Raw genomic sequence first — 15,195 nt, forward strand, 5'->3', positions numbered from 1 at the left:
ATTTTAGGACATTTCTGACCATTTGTCTTACAAATGAACTGTGTAGCAGAATTAGGTTCTCATGACTCTTCAAACTGCCTAGCCACATTTGATTTACTTATATAATTATAATAATAATAATTATTATCATTATTATTATTTTGAGACAGACTCTCACTCTATCCCCCAGGCTGGAGAGGAATGGCATGATCTCAGCTCACTGCAACCTCCGCCTCCCAGGTTCAATCAATTCTCATGCCTCAGCCTCCCAAGTAGCTGGAATTACAGGCATGCACCACAAAGCCTGGCTAATTTTTGTATTTTTGGTAAAGACAGGGTTTCACCGTGCTGGTCAAGCTGGTCTCCACCTCAGGTGATCTGCCCCCTTAAGCCTCCCAAAGTGCTGAGATTACAGGTAAGACACCATGCCGGTCTATATTAAATTATTTTTACTAAAAGACCCTCTCAGGCCGGGTGCGGTGGCTCAAGCCTGTAATCCCAGCACTTTGGGAGGCCGAGACGGGCGGATCACGAGGTCAGGAGATCGAGACCATCCTGGCTAACACGGTGAAACCCCGTCTCTACTAAAAAATACAAAAAAACTAGCCGGGCGAGGTGGCGGGCGCCTGTAGTCCCAGCTACTCGGGAGGCTGAGGCAGGAGAATGGCATAAACCTGGGAGGTGGAGCTTGCAGTGAGCTGAGATCTGGCCACTGCACTCCAGCCTGGGCAACAGAGCGAGACTCCGTCTCAAAAAAAAAAAAAAAAAAAACCCTCTCTTTGTTCATGTTGATGTTCATGTTGATAGTCCTCAAAGAATTCTGGGTTAGTGTAAATTACAGATGAAAGCTCAGCTGGTGGTAGGAATGTTTACAAAACATTCAGGTGTTTGAAGCCTCCCAGCAAAGCTGGGAAGGGTCCCATCTGTGGGAGAGTAAGAATTGAGCTTGAATCCTCCCCTGACTCTCATATCTTTTTTTCCCAATGGTGGTTTGTTGCCTGGGTTTACTTGGGTCATCCGGCTGATTCATTGTTGCTGTAAAAACAGGGCTGAGTGTGCTGTGTTGAAAGCCACTGAAACCAGAGGAAACTAGTCACATAAACCCTGACTACCACCTGACAGATTGCTTGTGCTGCCTGATAATTACTCGCACTTTTCCCAGGCTAGTGCATGTCTTCAGGGGCCGTCCAGAACTACAGAGCTGTTTCACCCTACCTTGGCTTCGATCTCTTCCCCCATGCTCGAAGGTGCGGAGCTGTACTTCAACGTGGACCATGGCTACCTGGAGGGCCTGGTTCGAGGATGCAAGGCCAGTCTCCTGACCCAGCAAGACTATATCAACCTGGTCCAGTGTGAGACCCTAGAAGGTAAGTGTAACTCTTCTCACCCTTTAAAAAGAAAAAAAAAAAATTGAAATGATGTCGCTCTCCAGAAGCATGGAGGAAAAAAACCCATAATCCTATGGTTTGAGAGTTCTGAGCAGATCCTTATTCCTGCAGTCCAGATTTCTGGGGTCCATAAACTTGAATGAGGAAAAAAAATACATCTCTATTTTTAATCTCTAAGTGAAATATAACATCTTTCATTACGAATGTAGGCAACAAATCACAGTGGTTAAGATAAGTAGTAGCTGTGACACTGTCACCAACAAAAATTCAATGTTTTCATATCCCTTTAAAGTTCTTGCAGATACCTTGAAATGTCATGTATGTTTTCTCTATTTTGAAGTTAGATATTACACGCATCTTTTATTATTTATTTATTTATTGAGACAGAGTTTCACTCTTGTTGCATAGGCTGAAGTATAGTGGCGTGGTCTTGGCTCACTGCAACTTCTGCCTCCTGGGTTCAAGTGATTCTCCTGCCTCAGTCTCCCAAGTAACTGGGATTACAGGTGCCCACCACCTGGCCCGACTAATTTTTGTACTTTTTGGAGAGATGGGGTTTTACCATGTTGGCCAGGCTGGTCTCGAACTCCTGACCTCAGGTGATCTGCTGCCTTGGCCTCCCAAAGTGCTGGAATTACAGGCATGAGCCACCATGCCCGGCCAGATTCTTATACATTTTAAAGACATTTTGATAACTATGTTTAAAAATATTTGGTTTCCTCTGTAATCCTGTGTATTTTCATTCTACATATTTATAAACATTATTTGGAGAAGGACTTCTCCAAACTGCCAAGGGATCTATGGCAAAGAAAAAATATATATATTTAAAACCTTGTTCTATAGAATTTTATTCTATCACATTTCTCAGTATCTATTAATTTGAGAGTTTGAAGTTTACCTTTAACTGAAGTTAAAAAAAAAATCAAGAGACGTTACTGGTGGGGCCAGCCCTGGATTCAATAGTCCTGGATTTGACTTCTGTCATGCCTGAGTAGGTGACCTGTGGCTCCAAGCCTCTGAGCCACAGTGTTCTCAGTTATAATAAATAAGTACTCAACAAGTGGAAACTGTCTCTAAACCACAATTTTTTTCCAAAACGTTACCAAAGATTCCACATCTGTAAAAGTATTTTTATTATTAAAAACAGCTACACTCACTCATTTTGAAACATACTTATAAAACCCATATAGGTCAATAATAAGGTGGTTTAGCGCTTCCAGGTTATTCTAGAAAAGGCAAGAAAGCGCTAAGAATAAAGCCTCCTAGGAAGGATATTAAAAGGCAAAAACGAACCAATGAATCTTCTAAAGGTGACTTTGCAGCCTCCTCAAGTAGGGCTGAAGGGTCCTGAGGCCACTTGTTTATAGTTCTGACCAGTTAAAGCCAGAGTTCAGACAGAACCACCCAAGTTAGGACAAACCCTGCTCTTCCATTAGCATTGCAAACAGCAAGAACCTTTCAGATAACTAACTCTGTTGGCTACAAATAATTACAGTAAAACCCCAAGTCTTAAGTCACTTCAGCGTATGAAAATAGGAGTTTGGTGACTGGAGAATGTTAATCATGTATAGAAAATCTGCATAAAATAAAGAACACAGGGCTGACTAAGTGTTTCTGAGAGAAGCCATTTTAATGAATTATATTTAGTTTTCAGCCAAGTTCTTAAATGAGCTAAGGAATGCAAATTTAAATGCAAGGAATACATAAAATATCTTTGTGATACAAAAAGAAAGAAAGAAAGAGAGAGAGAGAAAGAAAGAAAGAAAGAAAGAAAGAAAGAAAGAAAGAAAGAAAGAAAGAAAGAAAGAAAGAAAGAGAAAGAGAGAAAGAAAGAAAGAAAATTCAGAGATAAATCAAGGGAAGCCGTATCTAAAGCCATATAAAGAATTCTAGGCCTGGAGAGGTGGCTCACACCTGTAAAACCCCATGTCTACTAGAAATAGAAAAAATTAGTCGGGTGTGGTGGCAGACACCTGTAATCCCAGCTATTCGGGAGACTGAGGCAGGATAATTTCTTGAACCTGAGAGGCAGAGGTTGCAGTGAGTTGAGATAACGCCACTGCACTCCAGCCTAGGCGACAGAGTGAAACTCTGTCTCAAAAAAAAAAAAGAATTCTAGAAAATAAGTTGGGTGTAGTGGCTCATGCCTATAATCCCAGCATTTTGAAAGGCCTAGGTGGGAGGATTGCTTGAGACCAGGAGTTCAAGACCAGCCTGAGCAACATAGCAAGACCTCATCTCTACTAAAAATTTTAAAAATAGACTAGGCATGGCGGTGCATGCCTGTAGTCCCAGCTACTTGGGAGGCTGTGGCGGGAGGATGGCTTGAGCCTAAAAGGTTGAGGCTGCAGTGAGCTGTAACTGCACCACTGTGCTCCAGCCTGGGTGACAGAGTGAGACCCTGTCTCAGGAAAAAAAAAAAAAAAAAAAAAAAGAATTCTAGAAAGTAAAAAGATAAAAATCAGGAATTTAAAAACTGCTCCCTATATTTTCTGCCAAAGTCCATTTTAATCAAAAGACTTGTTGAGGCAAGGGGATAGATAGAAGGAGGAAGAAATGAGATTAACAGATCTATCCTCTACGCAGACAGTAAGCTGAATCTGGTATCTTCATTTTCAGTTTGGGAGAGAAGAAAAGGTTTCAAACCCTCTCAAAGATCTCAAAAATAAAGCTTGTAAATCAGGCATATGCAGAATTTTCCATACAACGTCAGGGGATGGGAAACCACCTGAAGCCACCCCACCTGTGCTCTATTGCTTTGTTGTCATTGTGTCTCATGATTTCTACCTCTCTCTCCTCCCAATTCTCAACTACATTTGAATCTGTATGCCAGTCTACTGTTCAGAGACTCCCAGAAATATCAAGCGTGAATCATCAAACCATGTTTAGGTTATCATGACTGACTGCTGAGAAAACAAATCTAAACAAGAATTTCATGTCCTCTGTTAGTTGAGGACACTAGGACTTAGAATGGCTGTGACCACCTAACAGGCTGTCACAGTGATGGAGGATGGATAGAGCTATCTGTGTCTCCTTTTCCACAAAAATATGCCATTGCCTCCTGAGTATAAATTGAAGATATATGACTAGGTCTGTGTTGAGTTGATGTCCACTCCATTTTGAAATAGAAAATAATGAGTGTTCTACCTGATTATTTTATAGGATGTTGAGAAATAAAGAGTGTGTGAACAGCAATGCAACAGTTGCATCTGTGAATGTACTTAGGGAGACTCAGTCCACCCGGAGCTAGATTCAGAGTTGAGAAGAATCAAAGGCACTTGTTGGAATAGAATTCTCAGGGCTTAAGGATTTTAGTTTACTTTTGCGCAAAATATACACCATACAAACTATGGATAAAGAACATGTTACACTGTGCCATTCCAATACCATATGTTGAAGCAGGCACTTTCTGTAAAAGAAAAACTAACTTGGCCAAGATTAAATTTGCTTTTAGTCTTTTTAAGTCATCTGGTCTTTAAAAGGAAAGTGTTCTGATAGCAACAAATTGTTTTAGAACAACTTGCAAGGAACATATAAGGTTTTGGGTAAATTTAGAAGAGAGAAAATAAAGATCATCTAGCAAAGCTTTGAAAAGTGTTAGTATTCATAATTGTGCTTAATTGTGTGCATAATTGGGTTCAGTGCAGTAAGAAATACTCATGTATTCCGAGGCCTGCCCCTGACTAATTGTGACTTGATGCAGATCTCTGGATCCACTGTGACTCAGCCTTTCCTAGGTACAGAAGAAGGAAATTAGTTCCCATTGCCTTTGTCACTGGTATTGCTTTAAAGTTGTATCTATAAAGAAACTTTAGGGTCTTTAAAAGTGACTTTGAACCAAAACAGTAACTTTGAAAGAGCATAGGATATTCTTTTAAAAAACAACACTACTGTTATTTTGAAAGGACTCCCAATAGCAAAGGACTCCCAAAGCCTCCCAATAGCAAAGCTGGGAGGGGTCCCATCTGTGGGAGAGTGAGAATTGAGCTTGAATCCTCCCCTGACTCTCATATCTTTTTTTCCCAATGGTGGTTTGTTGCCTGGGTTTACTTGGGTCATCTGGCTGATTCATTGTTGCTGTAAAAACAGGGCTGAGTGTGCTGTGTTGAAAGCCACTGAAACCAGAGGAAACTAGTCACACAAACCCTGACTACCTACCACCTGACAGATTGCTTGTGCTGCCTGATAATTACTCGCACTTTTCCCAGGCTAGTGCATGTCTTCAGGGGCCATCCAGAACTACAAAGCTGTCCAGAACTACAACAGCATCAGAATTTTTAAAAATTACAAATAAGACTTTTGGAAATATTCTTCCCTTCTCAAAAAAGACAAAATAGTAAATTAATACTTGAAGTTTAGTAGTAAATAGTCTTTTCTAAAACATATGATAGCAGTGTCCACTGGCTCTCAAGATGTGGGAGGTCATTCTGTATTAAGCCTTTTTTTTTTTTTTTTTTGAGACGCAGTTTAGCTCCTGTTACCTAGGCTAGTGTCGAATAGCATGATCTTGACTCACTGCAACCTCTGCCTCCCAGGTTCAAGCGATTCTTCTGCCTCAGCCTCCCAAGTAGCTAGAATTACGGGCATGCACCACCATGCCTGGCTAATTTTTTTTTTCTAGTAGAGATGGGATTTCACCATGTTGGCCAGGCTGGTCTCAAACTCCTGACCTCAGGTGATCTGCCCGCCTTGGCCTCCTAAAGTGCTGGGATTACAGACGTGAGCTGCCGGCCTGGATTAAGTCTTTACTTTGTCCTTGCCACAATTTGTTTAGAAGGGAATTAGGAAAGCTGATTATATCTCACCAACAATGGTGCCCTGTCAAGGGGCTTGAGCTTCAGAACTTCTCCAACTGTGTCTTCAGGTAGGAATTAATTCAACACCATCTAGTAAGTACTTTCTAGCTAGGGCCAAGAGAGTAAAGATGAATAAGATAGAGTCCCTGCCCTAAAAAGCATCCCATCTGGAGAATAAAAATATTAGAAAAATGAGAACCCCTTAAGGATGGCAATTGGGTAGTACCTACCGAAATTCCAAATGCTTATACACTTTGTCCAGGAATTCCAAGTCTCATAGACAAACTTACACACATGTGAGATGACAGCTGTGCAAGACTCTTTATGTGGCATAGTTTGTTGTTGTTGTTGTTGAGATGGAGTCTTGCTATGTCACCCTGGCTGGAGTGTAATGGCGCAATCTCGGCTCACAGCAACCTTTGCCTCCTGGGTTCAAGTGATTCTTGTGCCTCTGCGTTCTGAGTAGCTGGGACTACAGGCGTGCACCACCATGCCTGGCTAATCTTTTGTATTTTTAGTAGAGATGAGGTCTCACTATGTTGGCCATGGCAGGTCTCAAACTCCTAACCTCAAGTGATTCACCCACCTCAGCCTCCCAAAGTGCTGGGATTACAGGCATGACCCGCCGCGGCTGGCCTTTATGTGGCATAGTTTGGAATAGCAAACGATGGTAACAAATCAAGTGTCCCTCTGCAGGAAATAAGTTTTCATTTTTTTAAATTTATTTTTTAGTAGAGACAGGGTCTTATGTTGCCCAGGCTACTCTCGAACTCCTGGGCTCAAGCAATCGTCCCACCTTTGCCTTCCAACATGCTGGGATTATAGGCCTGAGCCACCACAACCAGCCAGGAATAAGTAAGTTATGGAACATTCACATAATAGAATATTCTGCATATAAAAGGAAAAACACATGAGGAAGCAGTCTAAAATGAGACATATGGAAAGATTACCAAGATACATTAAGTCAGAAAAGCAAGGGGAAGAACCAGGTGTGGCATGGCACTCTTCAGTAAAAAGGGGGATAAATTTTAAAAATATACTTCCTATATGATTGCGTAGATACAAAGAAACTGTGAAAGGATTAAAAAGAAACTAAAAATAGAGGTTACGTGAAGCTAGGAATGAGTGGCAGGGGGTGGTGGGTAGGTGAGTTACAAGCATAGGGACCTGTCACTGTTTACCCGTATATACACCTATTACTTATTTTTAATTTCAAAATAACATATAGGAAGATGACTGATTTCAAAGAGTTTTGTCTTTGCTTCCTTAGACATTATTTGTACCTCTAATTATAGTGTTTTTTCTGCCTTATATTAAAGAGACATATCCAATTCTCTTTCCTATTTAAAATACACACACACACACACACACACACACACACACACACTCATCAATAGCTTCCATCAGGCAAAATAAATGACACTGTGCTTAAAAAGCTGATCTACCTTGTAAGCCCTTCCCCAGAATGCTTTGCCTTTTCTAAAGCTGCTCCTTCAATCACAAATTCCATCCCTTATCCCATGTCCCTGGAAAGCGACCATCTCCCTTTAAAGTTTCCATTTAAGCCACTTCCTCTGTAAGCCCCCTTCTACAGTATCTATGATGGGATGGAATTGACAAGCTTCAACTTTATGCTCCACGGTACCTTGTAATGAACCTATCCTGTATAACATCTGTGACATTTGCATAGATGTGTCATCCTGAGGCAGAACATTTGCCTCATTTGTCTGTCTAGCTCTAGAGGCTGCTGCAGTTACAGGCTTAACCAATAAATAAATGCATAGCTCTATCTGCTTTATTATTTATTTATTGCAAGCTTTTTTATTTTTTTTTAAGACAGGGTCTGGCTCTGACACCCAGGCTGGAGTGTAGTGGCACGATCTCAGTTACTGCAACCTCTACCTCTCCTGGACTTCAGTGACCCTCCCACCTCAGCCTCCTGAGTAGCTGGGACTACAGGCACGGACCACTGTTCCTGGCTAATTTTTGTAGAGACAGGGTTTTGTCATGTTGCCCAGGCTGGTCTTGAACTCCTGAGCTCAAGTGATCTGCCCACCTAAGCCTCCCAAAGTACTGAGGTTACAGGCATAAGCCACCAAGTGCCCAGCCTGTAAACTTCTTTTTCTTTCTTTCTTTTTTTTTTTTTTTTTTTTTTTTGAGATGGAGTCTCTGTTGCTCAGGCTGGAGTGCAGTGGAGCTATCTCGGCTCACTGCAAGTTCCGCCTCCCGGGTTCATGCCATTCTCCTGCCTCAGTCTCCCGAGTAGCTGGGACTACAGGCGCCCACCACCACGCCCTGCTATTTTTTTGTATTTTTAGTAGAGACGGGGTTTCACCGCGTTAGCCAGGATAGTCTCGATCTCCTGATTTCGTGATCCGCTCACCTCGGCTTTCCAAAGTCCTGAGATTACAGACGTGAACCACTGTGCCCGGTTGCCTATAAACCTCTTAAGGGCAGAAAGCACACCTTAAACTTTTCTCTCTTCTACCTCCCTAAGCCTGAGAGTGTATTTTGCATGTAGTAAGAATCTGAAAATACACGCTGGGAATATCTGCATGTTGGGTTCAAGTCCTGGATCTTCTACTTTATGGTTCTGGGATTCTAAGCAAGCTGCTTAACCTTTAACATGGTGCTTTTTTTTTTTTTTTTCTTTAATTTGTTTTGAGACAGGGTCTCATTCTGTTGCCCAAGCCAGGGAATGCAGTAGCTTGTAGCGTGATCATGGCTCAATGCAGCTTCAACCTCCTAAGCTCAAGTGATCCTCCCACCTTAGCCTTTCAAGTATCTGGGACCACAGGTGCGGACCACAGGTGTGTGCCACCAAGCCTGGCTAATTTTTTTGTCATTTGCAAAGACAAGGTCTCTCTTTGTTGCCCAGGGTGATCCCAAACTCCTGGCCTCAAACAATCCTCCTGCTTCAGCCTCCCAAAATGCTGGGATTACAAGCGTGAGCACTGATAAGTGCTTTCTTATCTCATCTTTAGATGGTATCTCCCTGGCCTAACTCCCAGTTCACTGGGAGGATCCAAAATATCTGAAGATGTTTTGTAAATTGTAAATCTTAAAAATACACCCCTGCACTGTAGTTTATATACAACAAGAATTTGTTTTCCCTCTTCTGCTAGACTTTGGAATTCCTGAAATAGTTCTTTCCATTTTATGGTTTTGGATAACGGCATTTGGATATGACTCCATTTAGTTTATTCTGTTCTCCTTCAGAAAGCACCAGTTTTGAAAATATTTATTTTGGTAAATAAAAATTAAAATGAAGATTTTCAACATCAGTAAGATTTACTGGACTGCATAATGAAGTTCTCTGGGGTCACTGCTATAAGATCTTCAGTTTTAATCACAAATTAAATCTAATATTTGAGGCTCATTTATGTGGCAAAAAAAAAAAATGCATTTGGAGCTGTGGAGAGTACAAAAAAGAAAAAGCTGGATGCAGTGGCTCATGTTTGTAATCCCAGCACTTTGGGAGGCCGAGGCAAGAGGATTGCTAGAGGCCAGGAGTTCAAAGTTGCAGTGAGCTATGATTATGCCAGTGTACTTTAGCCTGGGTGACAGAGCAAGAATCTGTCTTAAAAAAAAAAAAAAAAAAAAGACACCATTTACTACCTAGACAACTGTATAGTTGATAGGACGTCACAAATAAGTAAAGTGAGATAAAAATTCAAAATCCAAAAATGGTTCAAACCTATTGATAGCAGATATACTTGAAGGTGAACCAAGTCTTGAATAATAGGTTGATAAAAGGCTAATGAAATGGGTTTTCAGGAGGAGAAGAATTGAGATGTCAAGACATTCTAGCAGGCAGAGAAAACAAATGAATTAAAAAAGGGAAAAAATAAAAGCCTGTGGATGAGGAATAAACCAGTTAGGCTGCAATACTAGAATACTTGGAGATAAGGCTGGAATTCAGGTTGGGAAAACTCTGAAAAACTTTGAAGGTTTGATTTGAAGTTTCAAGATCCTGAAGCTAACACTGAATGAGGGCAAGAGTCAGGTATTACCTCAGTCAACTACTTGCCAGCGTGGAAAATAGGAAGAAGTTACTTCTCTGAGCCTCAGTTTCTTCATCTATGAAACAGGATTATTGCTCAAGTTAAGAGATTATGTATACTAAAACCATTCTGGCAATGGTAAAACGCTCTACAAATTTTATAAAAGTTGTTTTTAATCTGCCTAAAGCTTTTCAGTGGCTCCGAGCTATTTTTAGGATCATTACAGGACCAAAACAATTCTTAGGAAAGATTAAACTTGAAGCGGGGAGCACATGAGGAGAAATGAGCCTGGGAAAATCGCTTCAAAGATTGCTGCAGTAATCGAAGTGCCAGATGTCATTCAAAATGGGAGTAAGGAGCAGAAATCAGGGAAGAAATGCAGGACATTGGGAGTAATAAAGCACCAAAGAGGACTTTGAAGTTTCAACACCCTGAGAATAGCAGTACATTAGCAAAAATGGAGAAAGAAGTGTCTGGTTGTGGCCGGGCGCGGTGGCTTACGCCTATAATCCCAGCACTTTGGGAGGCCCAGGCGGGTGGATCACCTGAGGTCGGGAGTTCAAGACCTGCCTGACCAACATGGAGAAACCCCGTCTCTACTAAAAATACAAAATTAGCCAAGCATGGTGGCACATGCCTGTAATCCCAGCTACTTGGGAGGCTGAGGCAGGAGAATCGCTTGAACCCAGCAGGCGGAGGTTGCAGTGAGCTGAGATCGTGCCATTGCACTCCAGCCTGTGCAAAAAGAGCAAAACTCTGTCTCAAAAAAAAAAAAAAAAAAAAAAAAAAGAAGTGTCCGGTTGTACATCTTCTGGTGTATTTATTAAAAGTCTGAGTAATTATCAGATTTGATGGTTGATTCCAATAGGTTGGTTGGAAAAATTCTGGTTTAGAGAATAAAAGCTGAATTCCCTAGCAATTTATTTTGAAGATAGGTGAGTACAATTGAAAAAATAATATTTTGTGGTGGATTTTCTATGCTGGCTCTTTACCTACCTGCATCATCTTTTTTTGTTTGTTTGTTTTCTTTTTTGAGACAGGGTCTCACTCTATTGCCTGAACCAGAGTGCAGTAGCTTGAACATGGCTCACTCCACCTCCCAGGCTCAAGCAATTCTCCCACCTCAGCTTCCTGAGTAGGAGGACCACAGGCATGTGCCACCATGCCCAGCTAACTTTTTTTTTCTTTTGTAGAGATGGGGTTTTGCTATGTTGCCCAGTCTAGTCTGAAACTCCTGGCCTCAACCAGTCCTCCCACCTCGGCCTCCCAAAGTCCTGGGATTACAGGCGTGAGCCACTGTACCAGACAATCTTGTTTAATCCCCGAAACAGCCTGAAAGCATAGACTATATCCATTTTGTAGATGAGGAAACTGAGCTCAGAAAAGTCAGATAATTTCCCTAAGTTCAGCAGCAGCAGAGTGTGGGGAAAGGCAGGAGGCTGCTTGGATAGAACAGTAGACAATCTTTATTTTTAGTAGAGACAGGGTCTCCCTATGTTATCCAGACTGGTCTCAAACTCCTGGGCTCAGCAAACCTCCCACCTCAGCCTCCAGAGTAGTTGGGGTTACAAGCATCAGCCACCACGCCCAGCAAAAAGGAATGTTCTAAAAATAGTCTGCCAACACATTAGTAGACAATAATCATGAAGTCTAACTTCCCTATCCTGACTCATTCGCTAGCCAAGTGATCTCAGATAATTCCCTTCACACAGTGACTGCAACCCACACAAAACGCATGTTTATATTATGTCTGAGTGCATACATGCAGGCACACATTCACACTATGTATAGACTCTATTTGTTAAAATGGTATAATCTAGTTTTTTTAATTCTATTGCTGTGTGACACCTATTAAATTGATTTAGTTGGTGGTGATCCTACAGTTTGGAATACATTCTTTTTTCCTTATTTTAATAAAAAGGAAAAAACACCATTTGCCATGCTACCTTTCTAGATAAAAAGTAGTGTAATTTTCCCAAGTGTGCTCTGTGGGCAGCCCATTGTTTTTTAGTGGCTTGGGAGGTTCTGTCCCATACTCTTTTCGAAGAAATCACTTTCATGTAGTAAAGGCTTTCAACTCCTACAGTAAAGAAGCTCGTGCCTTCCAAATTTATTTTACCACAAACTCTTATTACTCACATACCTGTTTAGATAAGCATTTAGGGAAATGCAGGAACAAAAATTAAGTGAACTCATTTTGAAAACTATAAAACTGTGAGTATTGTTGTTATTATTGACAGTCTATCATCATCCCAGAGTGCATTTCAGACCCTAAGATTCTCTTAGAATCTGAAAGCAAGCATCCCTTGGATCATTTTCGTGCTGGAAAAGAGAGGTTCCTTCTATTCCATTTGCCTTTTCACTGATTACAGTATTGTAAGATTCCTATAGGGTCTGAAACACTGAGACATTTAATTTCAGGGTGTCCCTGGCAGCTGAAAGGTTTGAAAGTTATTTAGCTTGAAAGAAACATATGTCACATGAGCAAAATATCATGGTTTTGAAAGAAATACCATTTGTGTCACTTCTGTTGGCAAATATTCCTTGGTGCTGAGGATTCAAACTGTCAAATTGCATAAAAATCTGAAATGCCAAAATGAAAGCCAAATAAGGCATGGCAACAAAGTAGAATTGTTTTAAGTTAATTAAATAGGTAATTGAGCAAATAAATTCTGCCATCAGAAAAACAGCATTTCTGACACAAAATCTACTCCAGACACTGAGGAAGACTGCAAGAACCACATTGTCCCTAATTGCAGATCCACCCTCCCCCAGCTACCAGAGCAGTCAATTCACAGCCCGCAGTAGTGGCTTCCTGTTATCTCCGGATAAACATGGCATACCAAACCCTCCTTAGGACAGTCCTGCTTATTTCTTTGGCTTCAATTCTTACCTGCCCTTCTCTACCGCTCCTTTGAAATGGACACACAAAAAATGCATATATTTATCATATGCAACATGCTGTTTTATTTTATTTTATATTTTTTGAGACAGTCTCTCATTCCTTTGCCCAGACTGGAGTGCAGTGGTGCAATCTCAGCCCACTGCAACTTCTGCCTCTCAGCTTCAAGCAATTCTCATGCCTCAGCCTCCTGAGTAGCTGGGATTACAGGCGCACACCACCACACCCAACTAATTTTTGTATTTTTAGTAGATATGGGGTTTCACCATGTTGGCCAGGCTGATCTGGATGGAATTCCTGATCTCAAGTGATACACCCGCCTCAGCCTCCCAAAGTGCTGAGATTACAGGTGTGAGCCACACGCCCAGCCTACGTTGTTTTAATATATGTATTAATTGTTGTATCAACCGAAATTAAGTCTGTTAAGGCAGAAATAGTTCAACAAAGGTTTATTGGAAGCCAAGTGTGTGGACTGATCAAGGAAGACACAGCAACAAAGCTGGGTGTGTCCCAGAGTCTGCTGTGAGTTGGAAGACTTTTAAGGGAAAGTTTAGAAGAACAGAGGAGGACTCTTCATACTACCGTTGTTCTTTTCATTGGAGGTTACAATATAGAGGTTACAATCACTGGCTACAGATGATATACAGGCTACAATGTCTACATGCAAGACAATCAGTAAACTTCATGATGCAGAAACTAATCACCAAAATTTGATGATTCAGAAACAAATCAATGTCCTTTTCAGTGCCAGTAGGTTATGTATTAATCAGTACATCAACAATTTGAGGGACTCACGGTAAGATTCTTTACTCTGGGATAGGACAGGACAGGACAGGATAGGCATCGTAAGAACTCTGCCAGGCAGGTTAATTTGGAAGCCTGCCCAATGTGACCTATACGTTATCAATCAAGTGAATTAACATATATGTTAATTCACATACCAAATTTTGTGGGGAGAACACAAAATCTACTATTTACATGATTTTAAAAATACAATACATTGCTATTTACTATAGTCACCGTTTTGTACCATAGGTCTCTTGAAGTTATTCCTCTTGTCTAACTGAATCTAACTGAATTTTGTATCCTTTGACATCTTTCCGATCCCTCACCCTCTCACCTGTCCCCCACTGTCTTTTTTTTTTTTCTTTTTTTCTTTTTCTTTTCTTTCTTTCTTTTTTTTAAATGTAGAGACAGGATCTTGCTTTGTCACCCAGGCTAGAATACAGTGGCGTGATCATAGCTCACTGCAGCCTTGAGCCCCTGGGCTCAAGGGATCTTCCCACCTCTGCCTCCCAAAATGCTGGGATTACAGGCATAAGCCACCACTCCTGGCCCACTCCTCGCCCTTTGATGACCACTACTTTACTCTCTACTTCTCAGTTGTCACAAATGACAGGATTTCTTTCTTTCTGGAGGTTGAGCAGTATCCTATGGTATATTCATACCACCTTTCCTTTGTCCATTCATCCGTTGATGGGCACTTAGCTTGATTCTATGTCTTAGCTATCGTGAGCAATGTTGTAATGAATGTAGGAGTACAGATATCTCTTCAACATACTGATTTCGTTTCCTTTGGATATATACCCGGTAGTATATATCCAAATAGCTAGATCATATGGGAGTTCTATTTTCAATTTATTTCTCTCCCACTTAATGCTTCAGCAACACTGAACTGCTTTGAGCTCCTTGCACACACCACACCTGTACTAAGTCATCGAATGCCTGCCCCTATTCTTATTCTTTCTCCCCTCTTCCTCCACTCTTAACACAGTATTCTAAGGCTCATCTCCTTCAAGACACTTTCCTAGGCTTCTTGCTCCTATCGCTATGGATCTGGGTCTCATTTTCTATGTTCCCATAAATCAAGGACCTTATCTTTATCACTGAATTAACACATTGTTTGAATCATCTGTGGCTGCCTCCTCCTTTACCAAACAGTGAGTTTCCTTGGGAATGAGGAATATGTCTGGTTTATCTTTGGGTCTCCTGTAGTTGGCAGCATGTAATAGATGCTTAATAAATGTTTGAATGCAGATCCAATAAGCTCCATATGTGCGCTGGATGTTGCCAAGGACATTTTAGACACTCAGATATGCAATAACACTTACATGTTGGGTTCTGCA

At 41.1% G+C, this 15,195-nt stretch overlaps 1 protein-coding gene across 2 annotated transcripts in view; it reads left to right on the top strand.

Annotated features, from left to right (window-relative positions):
- The first annotated feature begins 1,147 nt into the window (after positions 1-1,147).
- Positions 1,148-15,195, top strand: part of ATP6V0D2 (ATPase H+ transporting V0 subunit d2) — a 56,030-nt gene continuing 41,982 nt past the window's right edge. For both annotated transcript variants that reach the window (XM_005563644.5, XM_074000042.1), the window contains exon 1: positions 1,148-1,346. In XM_005563644.5, the coding sequence (XP_005563701.1) occupies positions 1,217-1,346 (130 nt within the window). In that variant the 5' untranslated portion in view covers positions 1,148-1,216. The remainder of the gene's footprint in view (positions 1,347-15,195) is intronic.

Source organism: Macaca fascicularis, chromosome 8 (genome assembly GCF_037993035.2).
Source record: "Macaca fascicularis isolate 582-1 chromosome 8, T2T-MFA8v1.1".
NCBI lineage: Eukaryota > Metazoa > Chordata > Mammalia > Primates > Cercopithecidae > Macaca > Macaca fascicularis.